Genomic DNA, 18,216 nt, shown 5'->3' on the forward strand with positions numbered 1-18,216 from the left:
ACTTTCATGTTGCAGCTCTCGAATGTTGTTATCATCTGGGTGCACAAAGTTTTCTTGCAGGCAGGAACGAACAACACGAGAGCAAATGAATTTGTATCATTTACTATCTGCTTATAACCCACGGAGCTCGGAGGTCATTTCAGATAAATCTGTCAGTGATTCCTCCAGAATCTGTTATGCTGAGTCCTGGGCATGAGTTCAGAAATAAGGTAGAGTTTGGCGTTTTTGAAGTGCTGGACTTGCTGCACGCGTGCTGTAAATCGTGTATTATGTGAAAGCCAGAGGAAAGCCATGGGCTTTACGGTCATCCAAAGGCCAGGCAGCCCTGAAGCTTTATATCAGGCGCATAAAACGCCATTTATTGAAGTATTTGGCGAAAGACGGGCCAATAAAACAGGGAGAAAACCAGAGCGCTTACCAAATAAAATGCACATCCACTTATCGGGAATGATATACAGTAATGGTGCTCTTAAAAGAAGCGACTGGGAGCTCATTCAAGAGTCACTTACGTCCTATATAAGAAAACACATTCCAGTGCATTAACACAGGCGAAGAATTCCATCCGGGCTGTTAAGAGATCCTTCCCTGGATTAATGCTATTATGAAGCATTCAGCAAGCAATCAATGACTTTAAATGGCTCTGCGGCTGCAAGAATAAAAAAAAAAAGATGGGTGGGTGATGTCTGGGCTGCGTACAGAAAACAACAAAAGATGCTCAAAGAGAAAATCCGCAGGGAAGAGAAGTCAGATGTAACCCAACGTGTGGGAGCCAAGAGAAATCGTCCAAATCAATGGCAGCCTGTGTTAGAAGACTCAAAGTGGAGGACGGGAAGTGTGAAATGGAGAAAAACAAGACTTTCTGAAAGATGTCTTTATGTCTTTTAAATAGGCCTTGCCTAAGAATGGGATCCACAGTAATAGGTGGAAATTCAGGCCACCTCGATTCAAACAGAAAACGTCTCCTAAACAGGAGTGAGGAGAGGCATCTAGACAGGAACTAGTATCGTGTCCCGTGAATTTTGCCATGTCCAATAGAAGCTCCCAAAAAAATGCTGGTGTGACCTGTGGGATATGTGTGTGTCATCTCTAAAAAAAAAAAAAAAAAAAAAAAAATTCCCACACAAATGACCCATGCACTTTCTGATTTTGACTGAAGTCACACACATATGGCAACCTGTGTAGAAGGTCTTATATTTAGAAATTATTATTGTATTAATATAAAATTAAAAAGCATAGAATAGAATATACAAATATTTAAAATAAAAAATAACTAAAAATGTATTTATTCTGTTTTAATTTCTAAATTTTTCTTAAGTTTAGGTACTGCACTGGACCCTATTTTAAATGTGAGAACAGTTCAATTCAAATAATACAATATACAATAATCACAAGCTTATTGTAAAATCTATAAACTTATTATTGGTGTAATGTGCTTTTATACATTTTGTTCTAGCGAAAGTGATTCTAATTTTGTCTTTAAGTAATAATAAAAAGCCTTACATTTTATATTCCATATGATGCAATTGATGAGGAGACGTCTAGAAAGGAGGAGATTTCTATAAAGATTTGACCTAAAATTATTATTTTTTATTACTCCATGGAAGAGTACAATAGACTGTAAATAAAATAGTTCCTACACAAAATTCTTTTTAAAGCTTCAACACTATTCTAAATTCAAATAAATACGCAGAGCTAAGTAAAGTAGATTTACTACCAGAAATATACTGTACATTAATACAAAAAAGCATTCACATTTGAAAACATTTAAAATATTTAAAACTAGTTACTACCCACCTCTGCTCAATGGATTGTCATACTGAAGAAAGGAACAGAAGAAACCCCCATATACATCTCCCACCAGAGTCCATGTTGCACAAATGTTAGAAATGTGTAGAGTATGTGAGACGCACTCTCCGCACATTGAGTATAATTGAGAAAATGTTAACCACAACTCGCTCCTCGAAATCTTCCTTCAAAGTCTTTCATACCCTGAGCTATTTTAATGGAAACGGGCAAGTTATAATATTCACATGTATATTAATATATTTTGAGGAGGAACAAAAAAAAAAAGATAGACGAAGCAGAGAGATGGTCTTGGGTGGTATTTTCTGGCCTTTGATCTCCAGATGAATTTGAATCAAATATTTTTAACCTTCGCCTGCTCAGCAAGTGCTCAAAAAAAGCTGAATAAATTCCGGATTCGCAGGCAGGCCTGGTTTCTCTCAGCGCGGCAGTGTTCATTTATTAGGATTAGCAGCATTCCACCAGAGATAAGAACAAAGGCACTCTGACGTTTACAGCCTTGTTAAAGGTTTTTAAATTCAGAATTAATGATAAGCCCTTGCTAATTTGAGTCTGCTTTTGATCCTTATGTAGTAATTATTTCTTATTCATAAATGAGGTTTTTATGCCTTTTGCAGCTAAAAACAAAAAAACAATAAATATAATGTATTGCTAGAATTTGCAGTATGTATTGAAGTTTTTGGGAGGAAGCAGTGAAATATATATAAAAAAATGCATTACTGCTATCATACAAAAAAACATGTCAATTTTTGCTTTTTTGTTCCATTTAAACACAATTTGAATATGACAGCTGTTCTTTGTGTGTATTATTTGTCGTGGGTCTGTTGATTGGTGTAAGTTATTACGTATTACCTATTAAAAGTCAATAATCTTTAAATTATTGCAATATTGTCATTGTCATGCAAAAACGTTGCATGCCCAGACAGTGTATTGATTTTGTTCAATTCCTTATTTAACAAAGCAGGTTTTGATATAACGATAACTATAAATAATAAAAGACTTTGAAGATATTTAAAAACACAGGGACAAAAAAACACTACTTCTTTTTGTATCAATGGTATTCTAATATTATTTTTACTGAGCAAATAAATAATAAATACTCAAATTAGGAGCTTCATAAAAGTATCCTTGACAGGTACCTAAAACATCTGCACACAATATGTACATATACAGGTAAAAGAGGTAACCATTCTTATCATTCATTTTTACTGACTCAATATAGTTTGTATGTTGACTCATATTTTGTGTGTTTAAAAACAGTGGTTTGATTTTATTCAAGTTCCAGTTTTAAGTCTGAATTTTAATTAAAAAGTTAATTAAGGAATATTTTCTTAATTAAGAGTTAATTACTCTATAAAAGGGTGTAACTGCATTGCTATGCTATTATATTATTATTGCATCAATGGCATAAAATTGTATTAAAATGACAATAACATGATTTATCACATTTATTTGTTGGACAATTGATTATCCTAACAAAAATAATTATCATGACAGGCTTTGTCATATACAGCTCTGGATAAAAATAAAAGACCCTTAAAAACGATGAGTTTCTTTGATTTTACTAAATTGAAAACCTCTGGAATATAATCAAGAGAAAGATGGATGATCACAAGCCATCAAACCAAGATGAACTGCTTGAATTTTTGCACCAGGAGTAAAGGCATAAAGTGATCCAAAAGCAGTGTGTGAGACACTGTGAGAAAATGCCAAGATGCATGAAAACTGTGATTTAAAAACAAGGTTATTGCACCAAATATTAATTTCGGAACTCTTAAAACTTTTTGAATATGAACTTGTTTTCTTTGCATTATTTAAGGTTTGAAAGCTCTGCATCTTTTTTGTTATTTCAGACATTTCTCATTTTCTGGGAGAAATGTTATCCCTAGTTTACAGAATAAAACAAAAATGTTTATTTTACTCAAACATATACCTATAACTAGCAAAATCAGAAAAACTGATTCAGAAACTGAAGTGGTCTCTTATGTTTTTCCAGAGCTGTATATGTATTTATTTTGGACTAAGTAACTAAACAGTATATATGTAACAAGAAACTTGATGTATCCATTTCTATTAGAACCTCTTTTCTAATCTTCTAACCACATTACAAGCACTGCGAATCAGGTCTGCTGTTGTCTTTCACGGACACTATAAATAATATCTTCACATTGCTAATGCATTTTCATGGCATACCGTCCTTTAGTCCCTGTACGCACAGGGAGTAGTGCAGGCGGCGTGGCCTGTGATGTGAGCAGTATAGGTGATCGTTAAATACCTCCAGCCGCCGGTTCCTGGAGCATAAATCAGGCAAATCTGCCTGTACCTCCAGCGCCCCTGGGGAGGAACTGGACTGTTATGCCAAGCAGCCGAGAGGCTGAGTAAGGAAGAGAAGGGAAGGAGTGGGGTGGTGGTGGTGGAAGGGGTATGGCGAGGTCGTTTGGACATGCAGCAATTGCAGGCCTGCACTCCTCAGAGAGCCATTGGGATCAACGGGGCTTAGTGGACCGGGCCAGTACCAGCTCAGCGCTGCCTCTGTGCATCAGAATCATCTGGAGGTCTTCTATAAGGCCAAGCCACAAGAAAATCCTCACATCCACTCACCAACTCACATAAGACCTTGACTGTGTAAACCACAGTGCCCAGAAGACTGCGGCCCGATGAATAATTCTGATTTTTGATGCTTTTTTTCCCCCTTTTCTTTAAATTCATAGAGGAGACGTGGATGAAACATCTTCTTAAAGCAGCAGTCTCTAAGATTTTGCCTTTTGAATTGAAAGCAGTAGTATTCCCGAGTTGGGACAAGACAAAATATTTTAATTAATTGTATCAGTTTCCTGAGATGATTAATAAATTAATTCTAAAAAAAAAAACACACACAAAGGAGAGTGGCCTGATATGTTAATTGTATTTGTAATTGCCCTCTATATACATTTCAATATACTATAAAAAGTTTGTGTGTGAAATTCTGATTTTTTGTTGTCAAAGGTGGATATTACATTAAAACACATTCAAAACACATACCAGACCACTCTCTGTTTTTGAACTGCATATATTAGAGATTACACGGATGATCATGCCAGGACCCTGAGATCATTATTTAAAATATTGTTTCCTCTACCAAATCAAGAATACTACTGTTTTCAATTTAAAAGACATTTTAGGGACTCCTGCTTTATGGATGTGTTTCATCCATGCCCTATATTAAAAGTACTCCTCCACATGCTTTGAGCAATTACACATTTTCACCAGAGAGGTCTCTAAATACATAAATCTCTAAAACCTACAGACTGTCATTTTAACATCCCACAAAATAAGCTATTAAACCTGTACATCTTTAAAAAAAATCATGGCAATATCAATAGCGAATAAAGCATCTGAAAAGAGAGGCGTCAACAAGAAAATGACAGACACTAAGGCCGAGCTCAATTTTCCAAATAGCTTTATGGCCGTGCATAAGTGCGCAAATTGGTTTATAACATATGCTGTTTCCACTCTGTTTACAGCCCTCATCAAGCCAAGCCTGAATCAGTTTATTAGTGATTAGAGCGGAAAGCTGTAGGACAGAGCGAATTGCACCTCAGCCTGCAATTTGCTCCTGACTCTGGCAATGAGAATATGCAAATAAACTTGGGTGTATTTCTGTTTTTTTCTCCTATTTTCGTATTTCCAGTTTTGCCCAAGGGTGGCTTGTCCCGTGACACATATCATCAATTAAGATCACAGCGGGGATCTCAGCATTTAAATTGGCACCAAACACCAAGCACCTACACCCCCTACATGCCCACCACCACCCACACATCCACCTAAAATATCACAGCCCTATGATAGCCCACAACACTGAAACACAATACCTGATTATCAGAGCCTGCCCTATGAGAGGACAAAGACAGAGAGACAGAGACACACTTGCACAGTCACTTAAACACACAGACACACACACAGTCTCGCTCTCTCTCTGTCTTTCTTACGGTGAGAAATTTCTCACTGAAGCATTGCTGACAGTCAGAGGGCATGGGCTCGTGTGTCAGGCACGGCGAACCGCATGGCAAGACCCCCGTGCTTATGTGCACAATGCATTCCCCTTGTCAGTAACAAAGAATTATGCTTTACTTTAATACCTTTTATGATATCTCACATGGTTGCCAGAAGAGGATATCCTCTAGGCCACAGCAATGCAGCAGAATGACTATACCTGATCTTGGATGTGTTTGAGATAAGAGTTTCATTCACTTTTTGGCTGAGCTTATAGTGATCTGACATGGTGTGAGGTATTAAACACTTTTAAGGCTTTTGATTGTTTTGCAGTGACTCAAGCTAAATTAAGTAATTAACAAAACTATACATGTTGTGGCGTTCTATTTTATTTATTTTGTTATGGATTAGTATTTTGTGTAAGGCTATAGTTTAAGATAACATACTGATAGATACTATATATTAGGGCTGCAATATATATATATATTTTTTTTTTTGCAATTTCCATCAGATTTTACCAGATGTCAATGCTCCAACATATTATGATATTAATGATTCACTTTTTGTACCAATATTGGAGTATAATAAATTATATGAGGCATATAATCTGTTTCTGGTAGTTATTGTTTATTTATTGTTTAGTTATTTATCCCAGTGTGTCATGCCAAATAAAAATCACATTACTTCTTAATGTTAATATTGTTTTTTTTTTGTGGCTCCTCTAGTGAATTTTGCCTGCTCTAACTTATCCTTAACTTATCCTTAACTTCTGAAGACTGTTTTGTGTTTTGATTCATAAAAACATCTAAGTGCAGTATTTCTGCCTTATAACATAGTTTTCATAGGCTAAGTAGACACTGAAGCATCCAAAAAGCACCATAATCATATTCTAAGTTCGTATTTCTTTGAGGTTTTTTAATGTGGCATTAAGAGACAGTTTTACCAAACAAAATTTCTACCTAAACAGGTATTACAATTCTGTCACAAACAAACATATTTACAGTATTTTACAGCACTGAAACGAAATTACAGGAAACAATACAATATGAACTTTTTAGCAAGCATTTTACCTCAGTGAAAATGATTATTGGAGGAATATTCAGCCCTGTGAAGGATATTTTCCATTAGGAGGTATTTTGATGCAGGAAAAATAATCAAATTTACTAGCTTAGTAACCTTTCTACTTAAATACTTTAGGTGAACACTCCCAGCAGATTTAGTAGATAAAATTAGGTTTCTTAAATCTTAGAGAAACGGTTTATTACAGACAAACAAGAAAACAAATAGTAAAAAAAAAAAAATTGCTATGAATCGGCTTTTTTTTTTACTAATAGGAACAAGTAGCAAATAATATGTGACCTATATGCACAGCATTTTAATGACTTTTAAATTAGTAGTTTTAATCTTATGAACTCTACTCTAAATGTAACAATACAAAAATAGCTAAATGAACACTTATGTGAGTGTGTTTACGTTTTTTCAACACCCTTCTTAATTAACTAGATAGCTAACTAGCTAGTTAACCTAGCGTGACTAGCAAAGGGTTCCACTTAGCTAACGCTGGGCTATTTAACTTAGATAGCTAGTTAACTAACCTAGCTATAGCTAGCTACATTTGTGTCCAAAAAGTAAACCTGACATTACACCACTAACTCTTGAGGATTTTTATTTAAGTATTACATAAAAAGTTTTCATGATTGATATGGAATATTACTGAAAGGCATAACTGTAATTGTAATAGAAAAGAATAAATATATTTAAGTAAATCTGCTAATGTTAAAATATAATGAATAAAATCATAAAATTAGCTCTTTCCTGTTTCTTTTCTTTTAAAATTAATATTGTCCTGAATACAAATACAAAGGTCCTTCAAACCTTTATTTTTCGTTATGTTTGTCTAGTTCTTACATCTATTTTCAAACCTGCAGAATTTGGGTTGATTCCTGTTACTTATCTGGAACTATTAAGTTAAGTGGAGTAGAGAGTGAACAGACAGCTTCTCCAAGTGTCCTGTAGGAGATTTCAAAGCCCTTTTCTTTTTGTAAAATGTAAATAAGTTATTTTATTGCAGAAAAAAAAGGTTTTTTATATCACCTACACCTGTAGTCTGTATACGGGACAAGGCATGTTAAGGGGTTAACGCATAACAACACCCCACACATAACAACATACCACAAAAAGCCTAACCATAATATTTTATATATAGCATTGTTTAGTCGTCAATTAAGTCAGAAAAGAGCAAAAACGAGCAACTTGTTTGGGTTAACAGTTAGTTTAACAGTTCTTAGCTAGCCTAGCATCTTTTTATTCACACACTTTCACAGCGCACAGAGCTCAACACTCACTCACTCATTTACACACACACACACACACACACACTATAAATTGGTGCGGTTAGCTAAACGCTATCAAATTAAGAGCTTAAACAAACACTCTGAAATTATCCTCAATAAAACACCTTATGCTAGAAGCCTCCGTGTGCTAGAAATGCCTCCCTCGTGCCTCTATCAGAAGAACAAACAAGAAACAAATGCTGGTTTCTGACAGCCCGTCCACGAGCTCTGAAAATGACCACATTTCTCAGGTCCAGCAGCTTCAAGGAGCAAAAGAGCATCCAGGAATCCTAACGCGCCTCCAGGAGCCGTGTCTTCCCTTCGTTTCCCTCTTTTCCTCTCTTCCTTCTTCTATCACACTCTTTCACTCTTTCTCTCTCTCCCTCCTCCCTCTCCCTCTCTCTCTCTCTCTCTCTCCTTCCCTGCCTCCCTCCCTCCTGCTCTCTCACCCCTCTCTCTCTCACTCTTACACACACACACTTTCTCTCTCTCTCTCTCTCTCTCTCTCTCTCTCTCTCTCTCTCTCTCTCTCTCTCTCTTTCCCCCTCCTCTCTCTCTCTCTCGCCCCTGCTCTCCCTCGTCCATGGCCCTGTCTGTATGAATAATGTCCTGCCTTTTGTAATGAGAGGGGGAGAGAGGGAGAGAGAGAGGGAGAGAGAGAGAAAAAAAAAACCCTGAATGCTGGAGTGTTACAGCTTCTGCGCTCTGACATTGAAAATGAATGACAGCTTACCTGAATGCCAATCTTCATCAGACTGACACCAGGCTGACAACACAGCCTATACTCCCCTACACAACCAGTGACGTCGGCCATGTAAGACCCCTCCCACCAACCCCCTCCTCCTCCTCCCTCTCCCTCCATCCTCCTCCTCCCTCTTTCTCCCTCTCTCTCTCTCTTTCTCTCTCTCTCTCTCTCTGTGCCTCCCCGTACCCCCCTCTGCTGCACCTCCGCGGTTCCTCTCTCAGCGCTGTACCGAAAGCTCTGTACCAGACCAGGCTCGCGCTGATCCGCCGTGTGGAGCCCGCTGGCCCCCTGTCGGTGGTCGCTGAAATCGTAACAGTGACGAGAGAAAAAAGGACAGTCCAGCTTCTGATGCTCTTACTCTTCCTCGAAAAGCACTTTAATACTGTTCTTTATCACTCTCACTACAGTACAACTGATACTATACTGTACTATCACACAACTAAGAGACTACATAATCCTAAAACAATACAATACAAATAAAAACTATACTACAGCTATGATACTAAACTGTACTAACATATACTTTAGAGACTACATCATTATTTTATATTAAGAGTACACTAGTATACTATACAATATAAAACTATAGTACAGCTATGATACTTTACTCTACTATCCTGCACCAAGGGACTATATAATCCTATATTAAGAGTATACTAGTGTACTATACAATACAAATAAAAAAAAACTATACTACAGCTATGATACAATGCTATACTATCATACAACTAAGAGACTACATAATTCTACAACAACAATATACTAGTAAAAACTACAGCTATGATACTATATTGTATTACAACGAAGAGACTATATAATAATTGTATTGTAAAGCACTTTGGTTTTAAATGTGCTCTATGAATAAATTTGACTTACTTACTTACTTACTATTGTAATACTATGCAATACCTCTAGTACTATAACACAACTCTGATACCATACTGTACTATCATACAACTAAACGACTACATAATCCTAAAACAATAGTGTACTAATATACTATACTAGTATACTATACAATACCAACCTATTGTATTGTGTATATAACGAGTATACTATGCAATACCAACCTATAATACAACTAGAGTATGTTACTATCCAGGACTATGGTACTTTTTTTACCACTTATACTGTACAAAACTATACTATACCATAATATACTATATAACACTGTATAGCAATACTATACTATAATCCTGCACAATAATATTAAAGAATACTTAATAACTGTCATGATACCTGATGTTAAATTGTACAGAAATAATAGTAGTACTATAATATTATACAATTCAACACAAATAATGCAGTATTAGTTTTTTAATAGATTTATAGACTTTGATCACTGTTCAAAAGACTTATTTACAGTGTTGTATCCTCAAAAAAATCCAACATCAAATTGTTTGTAAATGTGAAAACAATTGTTGGAAATCCTTAAAAAATATATTCAACATTAAGAAGTTTCAAAAAGATTCAAATTACTTTTTAAAAAGATCCTAATCTTTTTTTTTAAAAAAACTACTATTTTTAAATACATTTTCAAGTCTTTTTGCAAATATATTTTTAGCTAATATTTAACACTCCGACTGCATCTCTGTAGTCCTTAGATACATTAATGAACCACATCTCCCAGCATGCAGTTCGTGTGACTAACAACGGCTGTGGTTGGCTGTTTATGGTAGCATAGGAAGTGTTGCTGTGCCGCTTACTGTATCCAGGGGTAAACAGTTATGATGGAGTTTTAAGCGTCGCCTCGCTGAATTAGGGATGTGTACAGATAAACGGGATAAGTTTAATAATAAGTAATGAGTGAGGCATTAGCAGCATAAGCAGCAGTGGCCAATTTGTTAACCGGAAAAAAACGACTTAACGCGCGAGTTAGCTAGCGTTAGCTATCGGTTCCATTAGTTTAATTCACGGTACACATAACACTATGGCTAGCTAGTAAATTAGCTAACGCTAAAAGCTTTTTTTCTTCAGTCTTTTACTACATAAACAAAGCCTGGCTAAGCTAAACGCATCATTGTAACACAGGGCTGTGGATTAAAGCGGTCTAATGTTCGCTGTACAGGCTGGTTTTAAAAAGTTAACTAGGTACTAGGTACCTAGAGGTGAGTTTTTACAGGTGAAGAAGTGAGGTAGCTAACTAGCTAGGAAGGGGCAGATTAGGTAGGTATGGCTGGAGCAGTGCTGGGAGTCGGTACCGGGGTTTTCCTCATTGCTCTGGTCTGGATCGTGACTCTTGTTCTCACCCTCCTGCTGTCCAGAGCCTCCGCTCCAACAAAGTAAGCTAAATAATGATCCTGCATCAGATTAACTGTACAGCTAACCTAGATAACAAGCTAATATTTTTTCCTTATCTACCCAAAGAGTTTGGTTCTCGTACTCTAATCAAACCCTTTTAAAACTATACTAGTATATTATATGTTTTAATTGAATGAGCTGGATAATATATTGATATCTTACCATGCTGTGATACGTTTTCTTATCATATTGACAATTAGCATATAGAGGATACCATCAGCACTTAAAGAACAATAACCTAGCTTTACATTTCATTACAAAGAATGTAAAAAATCATGTTAAACTGAATTATGTGCAGCAACATTCAAATAAAATGTTAAATGATTTATTTAAATATGTTAATTAATTAATTAATTAATTAATAAGAATCACCGTGCTATGCATAAATCTGTCACTGCCCACGCGTTTGTCTGTGTGTTAAAATAAAGTAAATACTTATATTTATACTAATATATACTTATATATACTTATAATAATCTTTAAATATTCTCATATACACGATGAAGTATGTGTCACAGACCCTTTAAAATATGTGGAAAGTTACTTACAGCTCCTCATCAGTCATTTTAACTCATGAAGCCCCTAAGTAAAATGGATTAAACATCCTGAGTGCATTACAGGACAGTGTGTGAATGTGTGTTTGTTCATCTGACCTTGTGGTGTGCTGGGTTTGTGCTGGAGATAAAACTAGCTCCTTTAAAATTGTATTTTTAAGCTGAGAGAAAAAGAATCCAGCATCTGAAAGTTAAAGAAGCATACTGGCTGCCTCAGTAGAATGATATTACCGGATTTAAAACAAATATAAGTTATGATAGGGATGGAATTTAAAGGTTAGTGGAGCACCACAATGATTTTGAAGCAGTCATTTTAAGATATACATGCTGCATATATTTGCTGATGTTACTTTAGAATAGATGGTGGTTATAAAGGTGGTAGCTTAATAAGTGCATTTCCACTTCTTCCTGAACACGTATCTTGCACTGATCAGCTGTTCCCAGATGGCTAGTTTACTGGGGTTCCACAAGGAAATTACAAAGATTATGCACACTCTTCAGGCATTTGATAATTTCAAGTTCAGTTTTTAGTACCTATTAAAATCAATACACTCTAATTCCTTAACTTTTACCTACCACATGTCTTATAATTTAGCCTTGCTTCTTTACATGTTTATTAAATTTGTAAGATTTTTAAAGAATAATACTATATTCTTCCATCAGACTGCTGATCATCCCCATTGTTCTTCTGGCTTCTACCATCACCTTGATCCTTGTGTTCTTCCCACGAGCCCCTGAAGTTCCTTCCCCAGTTAAAGAAGTACAGGTCAGTGCTTTTAATCCTAACGGTAGATGACATGCTGGTTTAAAATCTGCCATTGTAGTTTTCCCATGTTCACACCTACAGCTCTGGGGAAAAAAAATGAGAGACCACTTAAAAATTATGAATTTCTTTGATTTTACCAAATTGAACCAGGAGTGGCAGTGTGTAAGACTGGTGGAGGAGAACATGTGATAAAAAAACTGATTAAAAAACAGGGTTATTCCACCAAATATTGATTTCTGAACTCTTAAAACTTAATAAATATAAACTTGTTTTCTTTGCATTATTTGGGGCCTGAAAGCTCTGCATATTTTTTTTTGTTATTTGAGGCATTTCACATGTTCTGCAAATAAATATTTTTATTTGCATAATATTGCATAATATTTTCACATGCACACGTCTCTATGAACTGTGGGCACAAATAATTATGCTGGCGATTGCTATATCTCCTGTAACTATAGATCAGGGGTCGGCAATAGGCATGAAATATCTGGCCCGTGAGGTTGTTTAAACCATAATGAACAATAATGAAAAAAAAAAAAAAAAATTCTTCTCTTGCGAGCTTTTACTTACATTCTCTCTGTTGCGTGCAGCATGACTTTACTTTCACCCTGTTCTTGTTTTTTCACTCATTCTTGGGCTCCCTATCTCATTATAAGGGCGTTTTTTTTTACCAGTCATGTCCCAATTCACTAGCCGGGGCAGCTGTAGTGTATTGAACCGCGACCCTGACGACACGGGTTTGATCCTGCGTGAGGAGCGGTGTGTTTATTTATTTTCTTGGGTTTACCTGCTTTAAGATAAACTGTTCTGCTTTTGGGTTCAACAACCCTCTGGGCTGGAGAGCTACTAGTCTGCAGCACTCCATACCATTGCACTTCATTTTCCAAAATAGGGTTTTTTTTGCTGACCCACCATGTAAAGTTTGGAAAATATCTGGCCCGCGGACAACTTTTATTGCCGACCCCTGCTTATGGTTAATCCTTATTTATCAACAAAAATAAATGAATCATAGGGTTTCTCTTCTGCTCATCCTGCTTAAAATGGAGTAATTCTGCCAGGAATGCTGAATTTAGAACAATACCTGAAAATACAACTTGCCAAACTGACAACATTCTACACACCTGATGTCGAGTATAGAGAAATGCAGTCCATCTTGATGACGATGACAAAACATAGAAAGGTTAAACAAAAACGTGAACCTGGGTTCGGACTCTGGTCTGGATGTTAAATGTTACAATAACCTCACAAGCAAAAAAAAGCTGTGCTCTCATATTGATAAGGGCCAATAGCTCAAAATAGCACTCAAGAATAATTCCAGTTTTGTCAACAGCATTTACACCGCCACCAACCAGAGTTAAAATGGAATTACACTCTGTCTGCACTCCATAACCATTCCAGCATTCATATGCTTCAAATAACACTTCTTTAAACCTCATAAATTTTAACAAACAGAGTCAAAAATGGTGAAGCTTCTCTCATTGTCATGCTGGTTGCATTGTAAAGTGTGTGTGTTTTACACAAAAGACCCGGTGTGGTTTATCTCTCTCCAGCAGCACAGTAGCACAAACACACACCAGCATTTTCCCCCTAGTGTGTCTCTGCCAAAACCACTGCACCTCTCTGCCAAACTGCTCCCCCAAATGTGCTCGCACACATACAAACCACACAGTTTACCTTTCAGCCTGAGATTAGAACAGAAAACAGGGTGGAATATTGTTAACTGGAAGAAGAAACAAAGTGTTGTAAAGCTTTGAAAAAAATCACAAAGCCTAAACAACATGACTTCTTTATAGTGCAGCCAATGGGGTCTCAGTGCACAGTGGTGTCGGCTCATTTGTAATTCATCACCAAGCATTAGTGCATACTGTAAAATCCATGGGGTTCTTTGCTGTAGATGTTTCTACTGATTTGGGTCAGTTTTTTGTGTGTGTAATGTCCTGTGTCATTGCTGTGTTGGATGATGTTTATGTGCCATCAGTACTGTGAAGTTTATGGGGGAGTTCTACTGTAAAGGGACATAAAGAGAAGCTTGGATGTCGGCACAGTTGGGTAGAAAACAATGTTGTATTTGCTGAAAGTTGAAAACACTGACCTAAACCTGTTTAGTATCATTCTTAAAAATCCAGTTCAAGACCAGCTGGTCATCCAAAAAAAACAGCTCTTGACCAGCATAGGGTATGTTTTTTCTGGGTGACCAACTGGTCCTAAGCTGATTTTTTTTAGCAAGGATATGTTGCTATAATGCTTAACTGTAGTATATTCATAATGCAGTGGACGGGCCCTGATCAGATTCCCAGGCCTTAATCCGGTTTTATCTTATAACTGCAGAAATACGATCAAATTACAAAGTGAATGTAAACACACTCAGTGCCCGTCTAAAAACAACAGCAAAAGTAGTGAGAAATGAGTGAAACAAAATATATTTATTACACAGCTGGCTTGTTTACAACATTATCCAATTATCCAGCTTCACAAGGTGATGTCTAAAAGGCGCATGGCTGTAAATATGTTTGTAACTTGATCCAAAGAAAACCCAAACACAGAGAATGCTAGCAGGGAGGGTTTGATGAACAGACATATAGTTCAGCTAAGTTTGCTAGCTTGCTTTGATGATTCTAGTTGAGTTAGCTTCATCAGGGTTGCTAACTCTCACGTTGACTGTGAAACTCAATTAGATCTAATATCGCACTCTCACGATACACTTGTAATTTCTCACGTAATTTTAACGATCCATCATTCCACATTATAATAACCAACAGATATATATTTGACTTATTTGACTACATCTGCTGCTCCAGACAGCTCTGGTTTTTCTAGATGGGTTAGCGTTATCATGGCTGCCAACACTCACAGATTGGCCGTGAGACTTGCACAATTAGCTCATATCTCGTGCTGTCACACTTGCCATTTATCACACATTTTTAACAACCCCTCGTTATGAGGAAGGTAAGGAAAGTGTGACATGGACTGAATTATTGCCGCTGAAAAAAACATGCATCTTCAAAATTGTGACTTTACAGGAGAAGGCAAAAATGTTCTTTGAATGGAATTTAATTTGAAATATGAATTTACTGATTTAGTTTGTTTCTGTATCCTTTATGTGTTTTTTAGATACCTAATTAAATACACATTATCGTGAATATATAGTTGCACCCAGAAGCAATGTAGGTGCAGGTCGTCTTCAGTGACAATTTCTGGTATTGTCTTTGTGGAGATGACCACAAATCCATGTGTGAAGTGAGGTGTAGTTTTGTATGATGTCAGATCACCTTTGGACTTTATTACAAACGCCCAGACAGCCCAATGTTACTTTTATGATTTTTTCAAGACACTATTCCAACAGGACAATGCTCGTCCACATACTGCTGCTGTCTCAAGAGCTTGCTTTGAAGATGCAAAAACTGTGCCATGGTCAGATGCATCTCCAGACCAATCCCTGATTAAAAATGTGTAGAATTGTATTGGCTATTGGCAAAAAATGGTCTACATCCAGGGGTGGTTCCAAATGTCAAAATGCCAAAATGCTTGCACAAGCTGCAGAAAAAAAATACTAAAAGAACTACAACTGTGGATGATATAATCTCTTTCTTTGGACAGTTCCTTTGTTGCTCAACAGTTTTGTCTTCGTTTTTTAAGAGGTCTTGGCATAAGTGTATATTCGGCCACACTAAAGCTAGCCCCACTGTCCAGCCCTGTTCTGCTGGCCGCAGTAAGTTCGAGCAGATCGTCTGCTTCTCCTGATAAGTGGCCGTCTGCTGTATAAGAAATGGCTAAGCCCTTGCTGTTGTACAAAAACATATCACAGTGCCAATTAGGCTGGCCCCAAACAGGAGCTGGGCACGGCGCACTCAACGCCGCATTAATAAAACATGGCCTCCGCTCTTTGCTTCGCTAGCCGGCTAATTGGCAAATTAGAAAGTGAGATGCGTTAAACGAGAGAACACTGCATTCACTAGAGACGACGCCCTCCCCCATTCTCTCTCTCTCTCTCTCTCTCCCTATCTCTCTCTCTTTCTCTCACACACTTTTACACACACATTCGCTCCCTCATTCTGTGACAGTCTCTCTCACAAAAACACAGTCGCTGTTTCAGTCTCACACCTCTCTCTTTTTGTCTCTCGCACACAGACAGTTCTTAAGGTAGCTTTCCTGTAATCCAGCTCACATACACTAGTCCAGGCCTGTAGGGAGAGCTGCAGTGGTTAGTATTCATCTCTTTACCATGTAAAGCTGTATTTCAACAAGGCAAAATCCCATTCTGAGCAGATTCAGAAGGTATAAGCCTTTGTGCCAGAACAGTAAATGGAAATGTAAATCTAAATGTATGTGGGTCAAGGATGTGGGGCCTGTCAAACTCTGTAATTTTCCATAAAAAAAGGTTAAAATTAGTGGTTTCAATGTTAATGCAATATCACACACACACAATTCATCTGAAAACTTTAATGTGCAATTTCTTTTGGTAGATTATATATATGTTTTGTGTGGAACTGACCAATGGCCCCACAAGAAAATGCACCTGTCATCATGTCAGAAACCTGTCAGTGCTTATCAGCTGGAGTTTCTGCAATAGAGATGTTTTATATATCATTTTAACCTTTCAAAAAAAATAGTTATTTAAATTCATTGGGTGCTATCCATAATCACTATGTATTTTTGGTAGATGAAATATTCATCACTGATACAGTATGCTGAAGTTGATTGTTTTGTAAGTTTTTTATCAGTTTTTGTGATTTAATTGAAAAATACACTAACTATAAAATAACAAAAATATTAAGGACATTATTATTTTAAAGACAAATGATATTCGCACCACATGACATTTTGAAAAGCCTCTAAAAAACAAATATTTCTTAATTTAAAACAACACACACAACACTCTGTTTAAACAATTGCTAAAGTTAAAGATTTTTATAATTCTAAAAAAAAGTCCCTGTTAAATTCTCATTTGTTCAGATGTATATAAAAGTAATTGTGTATATTGTGTGAGAACAACACAAAGCCCTGGTTATCGAACACTTGTTGCATTTCTATTCAAAGAAAGCCAAGCATATTTGAGACATGTTTCTGCAAAGGTTACATCCCTGAGTGTTTACAAGGTTGTAAAAATGGATGTACCTCTTTTATACAGCCTGTTTTCATGTTCTTGGAGTTCTGCTGACCTCTTGTGGAGAAACCTGACCTGCTCCCTTTTCCCCACACCAGGATTTCTGCCAACAGGGGTCAAAGCTATCAAGCCTGTTATTAAAGCAGTACATTGTCTTTATGAGCTCATAACTCTTCCCTCTGCTGTGTTTCAGATTGTGGACACCTTCTTTATCGGCCGCTACGTGCTGCTGTCCATAGTGAGCCTGGTGTTCCTGGCAGCTCTGTTCGCACTCTTGCCCTTCCACCTCCTGGAGCCCATGTATGCCAAGCCTGTGAGAGCCCACTAGAACAGAGATTGGCACATGCCAAAGCCCGACGGACCCAGAGGGCCTGCCTGGCTCAGCCACCGTCAATGTGCCCAGCTTTAGAGGAGAGGGCCCTACAAGAGCCTCCAGTGTTCCACTGTTGCTGTCCAAATCAGAAGCACCGACTTATGTCCGATTGTGCAGAACACAGGGGGAGTGTTAATAAGGCTGCTGATGCACTGAAAACACCGATATAAACTTTTAAAACATAGTGTCTACAGTGTTTAGGATTTATATGATTTTTATATGCTAAGATTTGTATTACACTTAAAATAAACTAAAAATAAACATG

General features: G+C 36.9%; 2 protein-coding genes across 2 annotated transcripts in view; one reads left to right on the forward strand and one right to left on the reverse strand.

The window, feature by feature from the left end:
• pknox2 (pbx/knotted 1 homeobox 2) overlaps window positions 1-8,483 on the reverse strand; it is a 149,051-nt gene extending 140,568 nt beyond the window's left edge. Inside the window, exon 1 of the mRNA XM_022681362.2 lies at window positions 8,234-8,483. The gene's annotated coding sequence lies outside the window, so the exon portion shown is untranslated. The remainder of the gene's footprint in view (window positions 1-8,233) is intronic.
• Window positions 8,484-10,525: 2,042 nt separating this feature from the next.
• On the forward strand, window positions 10,526-18,216 carry tmem218 (transmembrane protein 218). The gene is made up of 3 exons (XM_007231113.4): window positions 10,526-11,135; window positions 12,372-12,474; window positions 17,772-18,216. The coding sequence occupies exons 1-3, from the start codon at window positions 11,026-11,028 to the stop codon at window positions 17,904-17,906; spliced, it is 348 nt and encodes a 115-aa protein (XP_007231175.3). The 5' UTR covers window positions 10,526-11,025; the 3' UTR covers window positions 17,907-18,216.

The sequence above is a fragment of the Astyanax mexicanus genome, chromosome 20 (assembly GCF_023375975.1).
Source record: "Astyanax mexicanus isolate ESR-SI-001 chromosome 20, AstMex3_surface, whole genome shotgun sequence".
Taxonomy (NCBI): Eukaryota; Metazoa; Chordata; class Actinopteri; order Characiformes; family Acestrorhamphidae; genus Astyanax; species Astyanax mexicanus.